Here is a 12922-nt window from a genome sequence, read left to right on the forward strand (position 1 = left end):
CAAGAGAAGAGCCCATCTGTTTCTCCACCCCTCCCCTTCTCTTCCTCTCTGTCTCTCTCTTCCCCTCCCGCAGCCAAGGCTCCATTGGAGCAAAGATGGCCCGGGCGCTGGGGATGGCTCCGTGGCCTCTGCCTCAGGCACTAGAATGGCTCTGGTTGCAAGAGAGCAAAGCCCCAGATGGGCAGAGCATCGCCCCCTGGTGGGCATGCCGGGTGGATCCCGGTCGGGCGCATGCGGGAGTCTGACTGCCTCCCCGTTTCCAACTTCAGAAAAATAAAAAAAAAAAAAAAAGGTTAAAATGGTAAATTCTGTGTTGTGCATATTTAATCCCCCCCCCCCGCCCACACACACACACAAAATAAGTCATTTCTTCAGTGTTACAAGGTTACACGTGAGCAAAGCCAATTTTAATTGAGGCCTGTCTGGCCACATTGTAGCATCTGTCTTGACCGCTTCACATAACCAGGGCTGTTCCAAAGGACTCTAAGCCACTAGGAAATTCACCCACTGTGTCACTAAAGTCGACTGTGACAGTCACCCCAACATTCTCTCCTTCTTTCATTGTACTCACCAGTGACTGCCTTGCTCCCAAAAAATATTGACTGAATCAACGACATAGCCATTAACCCTCTCTGTGCCTGGCCTAGATTATGGAGGGAGAGCCTGTGTTTAATTCATCTCTTACTTCCTCCACTGCACCTGGTACTGTTCTGTGCATACAGTAGGAGCTCGTAAATATGATGACTGACTGAATGAATGAATAACCAAACAAGAGAGATCCGATGGGGTTAAGGGGGAGGAGGGAGAAAGGCAGACGCATCCAAGAGAAACAAATTCCCTGGCGGAGAGTCTTGGCTGCAGCAGTGGCCAAATCATCAGCTATTTAATGGAATTTTCCTCTTTTCATAAAGTCCTGCAGGCTGAAACAACCTTGACAGAGAGAGATACAGGTGGTGCCTGCTTTCTTTGCGACTGCCATTTCTCCTCCCACTCCACCCCCCTGCAGTCCCTCAAGGACCTTCCATCCACTGAAAATCAGAGTCAATTTTCAGAATAAACTGTCAGAAAAGCAATTGTGACACTCAAGAAGCAAAAGGTATTATGAGATGGGAGTAATTTACTAGATGAGTTTCAATTCCACGGGTCATCGGTATCACAGAAAACTTCCTAAGACACCCCCCCCAAAGAAAAAGAGCTTATTAAAAGTCTAGCCCAAGATTGTAATCTGGAAGGAAGTTCCCTCCTCTGACCTCCTGCAAGAACATTTCATAATGCCCCCCCAATTTAGTGGTTTCACTTATTATATTTTAGCCAAAAATGTTCCAAGGGAGCTATAGGCAACGGAATGCATAAAACCAATATCTCCAAAGTACAACATCTTTTCTCTCTGCGCAAGAGGAAAACAAAATAAAAATGGGCTGAAAATAGAATGGATAAAAAATAAATGAAACCTACAGTCAATGAAATTTTTCTAAGTCTACCTTAGAATCAATACTCAGAGATGTTGTGGGGGGAAGAGGAGGCAAGAATCTGGAGTCAGATCCACCGGGGTTTTAGCACTCATGAACCATGTGACCTTGGACAAGCATTTTACTCTGAGCTGTAGGCTCTTCCATCAGAAAGATGGAGGAGTGGGGGTGGGAATAACAGCACTATTTCAGAACATCCTGTGGTTGTGCTTGTGGAGGACTTGACATAGTACCAGGCATACAGGAAGCACTAATAGATATTATGAGCTAGTCCTAATGCCCTAGAGCCAGTCCCACCAGCTCTGTCATGCTCAAAACCTGGTAGAGGTCCTGGAGACCACAGACCAAGCTTCCATTTCCCAGGTACACCCCAAATGCTGCCACACACACAGGACACCCCCACAGCATTGGAGGATTCTCCTCCATCTCCTTGTTTCTTATAGCCCTTGAACTACCTGTGCAGCCAAGAATATTAAGTCTAACAAAAATATTCTGTCCTGTTGACCTCATTGTACAGAGGAGAAAGTTAAAGTCCAAATGGTGTAGCAAGTGAGTGGCTATAGGTATTGACCTTCCTTTTCCTCACCTGCAAAATGGTGACAAGATCCCCTGTGCAAACTGCACCAGCATTGGGATGAATAATTGAGAACCCGTGGAAATGACTTTGTAAGCGACTTTGGACTTAATTACTATGATTATCATCATTAATATTACTCTTAGAAATTGTCACTTGTTGGGTGAAATATCAATGATTTCATTTGGGTCGCACATTAATGTAATCATTAGCCAACAGCTGGTTGCCAGAATCCAGGGCAATACTCCAGGTTTCCTATAAGCGATTTCCTCCTTGTCCTGAAGGTCTGTGAAGCGCTGCCCTCGGAATTGTCCCGAGAATTGAAGTTTATTTCTCTCAACAGGGAATGCTGAGGAAAACGCTGGCCATTCTGCTCCAATGAAAACAGTTTCTCTGTGACCTGGAGTCTGACCACTGCTCTAAGTGCCTTACACATAACTCACTTTATTTTCAAACCTCTGCAATGGGTACTATTTTATGCCCATTTTACAGAGAAAGAAAGAGACATCTGGGGCAGTGAGATCATTTGTCATCTGGGGCAGTGAGATCATTTGTCAAAGGACACATGCCAAGAAGTGATGGAGGGAGAAGGAACCCGCGTTTGGGGCTTTTCCTCTGTCCTCTGAGAGTGGAGCCCAGCCCAGCCCCACTGGTCACCAGACGGTGTGACCCTAAGCGAGTCCCCCCATCCCGCCTCTCTGTTCCTCATATTCTAGGATGTGGGCTAATTAATCATGCCTATCCCACAAGATTGCAGTGGGGACCTCATGAGGTCACAAAAGTGGCACATAGGATAGAGCAAGGAGCTCGACAAATCCTCTCCCCAGAAAGACAATGATAAAAATGAATACTGTGTTCAAAACACAAGTTCAATCCTCTGGAAATTGAGCCAGGGGATACAACAAATTAAGAAACATTTGTTCAAGAAAAACCTGTTGAACCTCAGGTAAGAAGGGTGGGGGCTTGTGACAATCTCGACTAGGGCTCTTCCAACCCCCACCAGGCTCTGTCACTGCAGCAATCCTGCCAGGGTGAGGCAAGCTGGAGATCTAGCAGGAGGGGCTGCCTATATGGGGTTAAACACAGGAAAAGCCCACACCCAGGTTTACTGTCAGAAACACTAGTGATCTTGGCAGCAAACAAGTGAAAGTCAATGGCACAGCTGGCCTGAGATTGTTATCCTGGTTGGGGCAAGCAACGGACATTGACCAGTAGAAATTCAACAAGGAGATACAGGGGATGGGACAGCCGTAGGGTACCTTGAGAAGCTCCCACTTATTCCTGGCCACTAAAAGGCTGCACATGTGATCAAAGCCATGCACATGATCAGGAGAGACAGAGACAACCCTAGCTATCTACATTCCCCTATTTAAACATAAAGCCATGGGCCAAACAAGAAGTAAAAGCTGAGACACAATTGTAAACACCTGAGCATTGATCACATTTCCCAGTGCACACATGGTAACAAGAATTCAGTGAAAGCTTCATAGATTCAAGGAATCTGATCACAACCTCTACTGAACACTAGGCTAGGCTGGTGCAGACCAACCCTCGAAAGCCCACAGTTTATAATAAAAAAGAGAATTAAAACCTAAGCAGAGGCCCTGGCCAGTTGGCTCAGTGGTAGAGCATCGGCCTGGTGTGCGGAAGTCCCAGGTTCGATTCCCGGCCAGGGCACACAGGGGAAGCGCCCATCTGCTTCTCCACCCCTCCCACTCTCCTTCCTCTCTGTCTCTCTCTTCCCCTCCCACAGCCAAGGCTCCATTGGAGCAAAGATGGCCCAGGCGCTGAGGATGGCTCCATGACCTCTGCCTCAGGCGCTAGAGTGGCTCTGGTTGCAATAGAGCAATGCCCCGGATGGGCAGAGCATCGCCCCCTGGTGGGCGTGCCGGGTGGATCCCGGTTGGGCGCATGCGGGAGTCTGTCTGACTGCCTCCCCGGTTCCAGCTTCAGAAAAATACAAAAAAAAAAAAAAATACAAAAACCTGAGCAGAGATATCAGCAGTCTCATACCATAGGGGAGACAGACTCCATAAATCTAGTCCAGATAAGTTAGTTACTAAATAGTTGGGGAAAGGCCAGAATCTAGAGATGTGATCACATATTATCTAAAATGTCCAATTTTAAACTAAAAATTGCAAGCCATGCAAAAAAAATTTTTGAAAGTATGACCTATACTCAAAGAAACAAACAAAAGCAGTCAATAGAAACCCTCTCTGGGCTTAGAGGTTGAACTTGACAAAGATTTCCAAGCAGCTACCATAATGTATATAGAGTGCTTATTATATCATGCCTGGAACATGCTAAGTTTAACAAATTCAAGCAGCTGGTGGAGGTTCTGAGGTTATGAGCCCTTCTTTGACACTGTGCAGGGATGGCATACCTTTCCCCTCCACCATTCTAGGCTCAAATTATGAGTTCTGGAGTGTACCTAGGAGAAACCCAACGCATGCCTCCACTTGCAGAGAAATAAAGAGTCCCTTTGTGTCCTAGAATTCTGCAAAGAGCTTTCTCACAATGTCCAACAGGATACACCCAAAAGCATGTGGGCTGACATCTCTCCAGGAGCTGAACTTGTAAAACTGGCAGTGAGAGACTCCAGGAATAATGAGGAGCCATGGCTGAGAAGTGCTTCCCCAACTCACTCCTCAGCAAATGATGTGAAGTGGAGAAGCCCTGTTCATGGAATTGAATGTTCACCCAGGGAACTATTTGGCTGCTGTCAGCATTGTACCTTGTCCATGAAATGCTATGGCCCAACACCTGCCATCTCTTAGGCACCTACTATGTGCCAGTTGCTTTGTTGTGCCCAATTAAATCTTATCTGTGGGTATGAATAACTGGGAAGAGAGATGTGAGAAGTCAGGATTTGAACCCATGCCTGTCTGAATCTAAACCACAGGCTTTTAACCAGTGGATCTCTCACACACTGATTAATTCATCCCATAAGGGTGGGGACTACATCTCTGTTATTTTTAACACTAGCTCAGGACTGTAACTAGAATCCTGGCACAAAGCAAAAACTATATGAAAAACACACACACATGCATACACACATATAATTGTATGGTTAACACTGAATGAAAAACACAAAATTATTAAAACAGTAGACATGAAATGGGAACAGCAAGGTGAGCAGGAAAACAATGATGGATAAATAAATTTCAGAGGGCTAAGACCATAGGTGCTCATGAATAGTGGTTCAGCACCCTGAGTGGACAGCTCCCCCTCGCTGTCATGGGCTCTTTAAGGGCCTCTTTCCAGAAGAAAAAGACTCTGAGACAAATTTGGAGGAAACTGAGTGTCCAGCAGGGATTGAGATGAAGTAAGAGTGGCTGCCTTTGAGAAGACAGATTAACATTCCTAAATTGTGTTCTTCAGATCAAGTCCTCAGGGACAGAGATTTTGTTGGCTAAAATCCATCATCCTATAGGCACTCTCACAGGAGGAGGGTACAGGCGTTTTGTCCCATTGATCAGAGAGACTTGGCAACTCCTGACTCAGGAGCAGAGAAGTTGAGGGACCAGAAGCTGAGACATAGCCAAGGTGAGCTGAAAGAACTCCTCCACTGACCTGCCTGAAAGCCCACCATTCTGTGACTCGGGGTGGACTTCAGTGTAGTTTATGGTACAATTTTAACAAGATGGAAAAACCCAGGAAAGAGGAAAGAGACCCAAGATTATCAGAAGGAAATACAAGGTCCCTATGCAGAGCTGAGCATATGCCTTGGTATCTAGAAGAGACGAGACTTCCATGGAGGTCAGCATAAGGACACTGATCCCTAGAGAGAATCATGGAATGTGCAGAGTGAAGTTGAATGCCTTCATAATTTTGCTGAAGCCAGTTCAAGTAATAAAGATAAGGTTGTCTGGGGCCCTGGCCGGTTGGCTCAGCAGTAGAGCGTCGGCCTAGCGTGCGGAGGACCCTGGTTCGATTCCCGGCCAGGGCACATAGGAGAAGCGCCCATTTGCTTCTCCACCCCTCCGCCGCGCCTTCCTCTCTGTCTCTCTCTTCCCCTCCCGCAGCCAAGGCTCCACTGGAGCAAAGATGACCCGGGCGCTGGGGATGGCTCTGTGGCCTCTGCCCCAGGCGCTAGAGTGGCTCTGGTCGCAACATGGCGACACCCAGGAGGGTCGCAACATGGCGACGCCCAGGATGGGCAGAGCATCGCCCCCTGGTGGGCAGAGCGTCGCCCCCTGGTGGGCGTGCCGGGTGGATCCCTGTCGGGCACATGCGGGAGTCTGTCTGACTGTCTCTCCCTGTTTCCAGCTTCAGAAAAATGCAAAAAAAAAAAAAAAAAAAAAAGATAAGGTTGTCTAAGCCACACTCTGTTGAAAGGCTTTCGGTGAACCATCATTGCACAGCTAATAATGCCCATGCTCTCTGGCCCTGCCAACCATGACTCATGGTCTGGCCCCTGCCAACATCTTCAGCCCCTTTTTGTGACACCTGGCATCCTTTATGCTCAAGGTATGCTAAGCTAGCCATGCAATGCCACAGATCCAGGTCTTTGCACAAGCTGTACCCAATGTGGGCGCTACTTACCTGATTCCTCTAAATTATCCTGTGAGGCTCAACTCAATCGTTACCTGCTCTGAGATGTCTCCCTGGTGCCCACCCTTGCACCTACTGAAATTCAGGGGTATTCCCTGGGGCATCCCAAAGCCATCTCTCTGTGTGGAAATTGCTTGTTTTCGTACTTCTCCACCAGTGAGAATGTGCTCTGTTCACCCCTGTATCTGGTGCAAAGTGGGCACTTGGCTAAAGTTGGATGAAATCAATAATAATTTCAAATTAACATCATGGATGGCACATTCTGTAGAGAACTTCACTGGACACTGCTTGTCCTCAGCTTCAACTCAAGTCTTGTGTGAGCATGAAAAAAGTGCTCAATATCACTGATCATCAGGGAAATGAAAGTTGAAAACACAATAAGGTACCACCTCACATCCATTAGGATGGCTACTATAAAAAATAGGAAATAAGTTTTGCTGAGGATGTGAAGAAATTGGAACCCTTGTACGTTGCCAGTGGGAATATAAAATGGTGCTGCAATTATGGGGGGGGGAACAGCCTGGAGTTTCCTCAAAAAATTAAATAGAGAGGTCCTGACCAGGTTGCTTAGCTGGATACAGTGTTGTCCAAATACGTGAAGGTTGTAGGTTCGATCCCTGCTCAAGGCACATACAAGAATCAACCAGTGGCAGTATGAATAAATAGAACAGCAAATCAATGTTTCTCTCTCTCATTCTCTCCCTTCCTCTCTCTAAATCAATAAATTAAAAAAATTAAATATAGAATTACCATATGATCCAGAAATTCTGCTTCTGGGCATCTACCCAAAAGAATTCAAGCAGGGACTCCAGCAGATATCTGTACACCCATGTGCATAGCAGTGTTATTCACAATAACCAAAAGGTGGAAGCAACCCAAATGTCCACTGGCAGAGGGAGGGGTAATCAACATGTGGGATAAACATACAATGGAATATTATCAACCTTTAAAAGGAAAAAAGTTCTGCCTGACCAGTAGTAGTACAGTAGATAGAGCATCAACCTGAGATGCTGAGGTCCCAACTTCAAAACCCTGAGGTCACCAGCTTGAGCATAGAATTATAGTCATGATCCCAAGGTCGCTGGCTTGAGGCCAAATGTCACTGGCTGGAAGGCCAAGGTCACTGGCTGGAAGCCCAAGGTTTCTGGCTTGAGCAAGGGGTTACTAGCTCAGCTTGAGAACCCCCCTCCAACAAGGCACATATGAACAACTACAGTGGCACAACTATGAGTTGATGCTTCTCATCTCTCTCCCTTCCTCTCTCTTTCTCTCTCACTAACAAAAAAAAAGAAGTTCTGATGCACATTACAACCTGGATAAACCTTGAGAACACTATGCTAGGTGAAATTAGCCAGTAACAAGAAGACAAACACTGTATGGTTCCTTACATGAGGTACCCGGAGTAGTTAAAACTCACAGAGGCAGAAGGTAGGGTTGGGGAGTTAGTGTTTAATGGGTACAGAGTTTCAGTTTTGCAAGATGAGGAAATTCTGATGATGGAGGATGCTGATGGTTGCACAACAATGTCCTTAAAGCCATCGACCCCTAAACTTAAAGATGCTTTAAGACGGTAAGTTTTATGTACTGTATGTTTGACCACAATGAAAAGTAAAAAGCCCTGTGTAAGGAATCCAAGGGCCTGAGTTCAAACCCTCTACCTGGCTGGCTGGTGATTGGCTCAGTCACCTTTGCTGGGGAACGGGCATAATTCCCGGAGTGGGAAGGCTTCCTCTCTTGAGGACAGTTTCAGGTCAAGGGTCCGTAACCTTTCCACGTCACTGCAATGAAAGTTTGTGCACACGTGGTAAAGGCATGTACTCCTTTGTTTTGGGAAAACAAACTATCCAGGGGGTTCCCGCCAAATGAGAGCATGTTACTGGGAAACAGTCTTGGCATGAAAAACCAATGTGTAGGCACCACTTGTTAGGCACACAGGGGACCTCACCCAGACCCATTTGATACCCTGACAATGAATTCCCTCTGCTGCCGTCTGGCGTCTGATGACAATATTGACCTTTTCTCACTGTCAAACGTGTCTTCTTAAACCCTCAGGTCTTCGCTGTTTTACACACGCAGGTGGACAGCTGGCCCGCCTGCACACATGTTCATGTATAATTCATAGCCTATCACGCTGCCTGGCAAATGAATATTTATCAGCTTCTTCATAAGAGGCAGGATGATGTTTCCTTTTGTTGCTACCAAAATTCTTTACTGCAGCAAATGAAATTTGTGAGCAAATGAAAAATAATAATAATAATAAAAAAAAACACACAGTGAAAACTCCCCGGCAGGTCCATTCCGCTTGTAATTTTCCATTTGCCGAGGCCTCCAGCGTGCGCGTGGAGGTGTTTCGGTCGGATGCGACGGAGAACTGCTGAGTCGTTCGGAATAGAAACGCTTCCATATGCTACACCCACTGCCCCCGCAGACAACTCCCCACACCCCACTTCGGTTCTGTTTTCAAAGGCAGAGGAGCCCAAGACCCTTTCGATGGCTCCATTCCAGATGCTCTGAACAGCGATCAAGTTGGGGGGAGAACGAAGGATAAGGAACCCCAAATATAGATCAATACACAGTGGTTATTGGTGCCAAGCCAGGCAGAGTGTCATGGCTTCTAAAATGGGCTGCACCCACACCGGCTGGGTCTGATGTCCCCTCGCCAGGGTGAATTAGGAGGGCCAAACAGAAGGTGCTGCCTTGTCTTCAGAAGGTGGCCTGTCCCCTGGTCCCTCCTGCTGAGAAGAGCCCAGAAAAGAACTAAGGACTGTGACTCCGTTTGTTCTTCCAGCCTCATGACTCAGCGACGGAGGACTCCCGGGCTGACCATCTCGGGTGCACCGGGGCACCCTCGCCTGGAGGGGAGGCTTCCACGTGGGTGTAAAAGCACAATCTGTGTGGCTTGGTTGCCATCCCTCTGGCCTAGAAAGACCGTGATGCTGCTGCTAATAGGAGTTCATAGGAGTTGAGCCCTTCGTATGCACCAGGCTCTTTGTCTGGCATGTCAACCATACCATACGCGTAATCCTCAAAATGCCCCACTGAAGTAGGCATTATAATAGTTCCCACTTCACAGATGAGGACACTGAGGCAGAAACATGAAAGAACATGCTTATGTTCCACACAGGCCCAGCTGGGAGTCAACTGCAGGTCAGTGTGACTCTGGAGACCCTACTCTCTCAACCGTCCTCCCTGGGATCCAGAAAACTTGGGTTCAAGGACAAAACCCACGAATGCCAGGCTGTGTGGCCTTGGGGGAGTCAATTCATTTCTATGAGCCTCTGTTTCTCATTTGGAAAAGGGCCATAATAGCTCTTGTTTTGCAAGGCTTGCTGGGAGGATGCAATCAGATTTTGCAAACTCTAAAGAACTCTGTGGTCATCAGTCAGCTGGTGGCTATTCTCAATGGAAACACTATTAAGGTTTGGCACTTGGGGCAAAGACGAAGCTCCAACCCTAGGAGTTCACAGTAGAGTTGGAGAAAGGAGACACATGGGGGCAGAAATACAAGGTTGGGCATGTGCACCGGTTCATTCACTCAACAGAGACTTAACTGGACACTTGCCACAGGCCAGAAAGCACACAGGGGAGTCTACTAGTTTCACATAAGGGTGAGGGTTGCACAAACATTAAACCAAGGTGACGCGATGAAGAGTAACATCTGAGCCAGGATCTGAAGAGCAAGTTGACCCTGGCCATGCAAAGACTAGGGGAAAGAGCATTCCAGGCAGAGAAAACAGCTAGTGCAAAGGCCCTGAGGAACTCAGTTCAGTGTAATTCTATAAGATGGGGAGCCTGGTGTGAAACGCTGCCCATGTTTTCTTGACAGTGAAACCCTCTTTCCATAGACTGCGTCAGGGGCTGGTGCTAAGGGGAACTTTCCATCTCACTAGGAGTCCTTCTCCTCATTCTAATTCTTTCCTTACATTTCCTCACACAGGGTTTCAGGAGGGCCTCTCGGGGATGAGTAGTGTCCTAAGTGACACTGCAGGGGGTGCAATCTAGAGCAGAGATCTGGGCCACACCTCACAGCACCCTCCTATTTGGCCCCAAGGCCCAGCTCTCAGATCCCAGCTGGTCAAGATGGCCGCGTCCCTCCTCCTATGAAACAGAAGCATCAGGCCCTGCGCCCCCTCCGGCACCCATATCCACATACCTTCCTCTCATCTATTTCGTCAGTGGCCAACACGAGCTTCTTCATGAGCGGGGTGTCCAGCACCTGGAATCGCCGGCGGAACTGGGCGAGCCCCATGTGGTCAGCATAGCCTGGGAGAAGAACAGGAGTCCAGGTGAGAAGGCTAGCCCAGGGCCCTGCTCCCGGCCTGGCGACTAGCTTGCTATGTGGACTCATTTCTCAGGGCCTCAGTTTCCCCGTTTGCTAACTTAAGAGGTTGAGTTCGACCCGCATTTTCCAGATGCCTCTGCGGAACACAAACCCTATAAAATGCTCCACTGTAAGTGTGAAAGAGCCTGATTAGCTTGGCTTAACCCAGAGTTTTTCCCAAACTGGCCTGACCATGGGAAAAAAAAAAGGTTTTGGTCTAATACTTTTTGTCACCCTAGGACTGCACGTGGAAAGGCTGCACTGGATAGTCTGTAAGGGCTCTTTAAATCTAACGGGAGGACGGCACAGCTACACCCTCTGTGTGGAGCCTGGGAAGGGGCACCTGGAGAGCTCCCCAGATGGAGACACTCGAGATGGCCTTGGAAGGAGCCACAAGAGTTCATCAGTAGACTTGGTGTGGAGGGGACGTCTAGGGAGAGGGAGCTGGAGGGGGGAAATCAACAGTTTGTTGCATCATCATAGCAAAAGCCAGCACTGACTGAGCACTTCCGCGTTCAAGACACCTGTGCTTTAGACACTCTGGGGCCAACATCATTATACCTACTTTATAGATGTGGACACTGAGGCCCAGAGAGTGCAAGCCACCTAGCCCACAGTCACACAGATGGTAACTCTCCCAGCTGGCATTCAAACCCAGACAACATCAATAACTAATCCAGGGGAGAGTAGATGATAATGGGTCAAAGATGAGCAGAGACTGGGTCCCAAAGGAACTTCAATTTTAATTCCAGACCATGAGGTTTAGACTTTGTCCTGATACAAGGTCATGGCAGAGCCTCAGTGGCCTCAGAAAACAAATGAAAAAAACCCTAAAGTGGCCTGATGGGAGACGGTCTGTTGACTCTCACTCCATTTTGAGACTTTGCCTCACAGCAAGCCAAATGCATAAACCCTGAGGAAGAGCCAGAGTATCTGAGGAAGAGCCAGAGTATCCGCAGCTGGCAAACCTAAGAAGCCTTCCTGGAGGAAGAGGAGAGTCTCTGGTCAGGTTCGAAAGATGCTGACCGAACAGACAGGGGGTACTGCTGAGAGGTTACAAGCCTGCCCTTTTGGGTCAGACTTAGCTGGGTTCCAGTCCCATTTCTGCCCTTATTAGCCCTCTAAATGGAGACAAATGACCCTATCTCTTTGAGAATCAATTTTTTTCACTTGTCAGATGAGAGAATAACAGCATCTATTATCACAGGGTCACTAAAAGGATTAAGTCTGATGACGATTATAGTAAAGGAGGCTAACGTGCACTGAGCACGTTCCCATGTCCAGGCGCTCTTGAGTGTTATTGCCTTATTCACTCACCAAACCCTCTACACTGAAGCGTGAGCTATTACAGGAGAAAAAGAAACAGGAGGCATATCTAGGGACTTGCCAGTGCCGGTCACGGTCAAGCCCAGGCCAAGGCCTCCCAGAGTCTGAGCTGTACTCACCAGGATGTATGACTTATAACATTTAATGAGCATTTTCTATGTGCCAGCCTCTGTGTTTTGTAAGAAGGATGTCGGTACATGTGATGACACAGTGCCAGCACATGGTAGGTACTCAACAAGTAGCTTGTATAGTGCTCACAAAAATCAGGGGATATTTCAAAATGAATATGAAGCAACAAAATATCCCCAAATTTTTGTGAGCAGTGTATATGTATGTAGTATGTATGCATATGTGTGTATGTATATATATATATATCATCTATATATGTTATGTTTGCATAAATTCAAAACCACAAATATTTTATATATGTATGTATCTAGAGGTGCATGTAAATATTTCTTATAATGGTGTGAGAAAGACAGAGGCAGCTTAGGGCAGAAAAAAAAATAATAATAAGGGAATGAACCAGGTCTGGGAGGCAGAAATCGAAAAGTTCTACCAGAAGACGTCAACCCTTCACTCAGCTGGAAAACCCATCCTGACGGAGTTGGGCTGCACTGAGAATGTGGAGGATGGACACCGCAGTGACATGGGGCCTGAGGAAGGGGACGGGCTGAC

The 12922-nt window shown here is 47.3% G+C and overlaps 1 protein-coding gene across 1 annotated transcript in view; it reads right to left on the reverse strand.

Annotated features, from left to right (window-relative positions):
• Positions 1-12922, reverse strand: part of MYO18B (myosin XVIIIB) — a 238619-nt gene that overhangs the window by 142135 nt on the left and 83562 nt on the right. Inside the window, exon 21 of the mRNA XM_066260272.1 lies at positions 10751-10860. Within this exon, the coding sequence (XP_066116369.1) occupies positions 10751-10860 (110 nt within the window). The remainder of the gene's footprint in view (positions 1-10750; positions 10861-12922) is intronic.

The sequence above is a fragment of the Saccopteryx bilineata genome, chromosome 2 (genome assembly GCF_036850765.1).
Source record: "Saccopteryx bilineata isolate mSacBil1 chromosome 2, mSacBil1_pri_phased_curated, whole genome shotgun sequence".
Classification (NCBI taxonomy): domain Eukaryota; kingdom Metazoa; phylum Chordata; class Mammalia; order Chiroptera; family Emballonuridae; genus Saccopteryx; species Saccopteryx bilineata.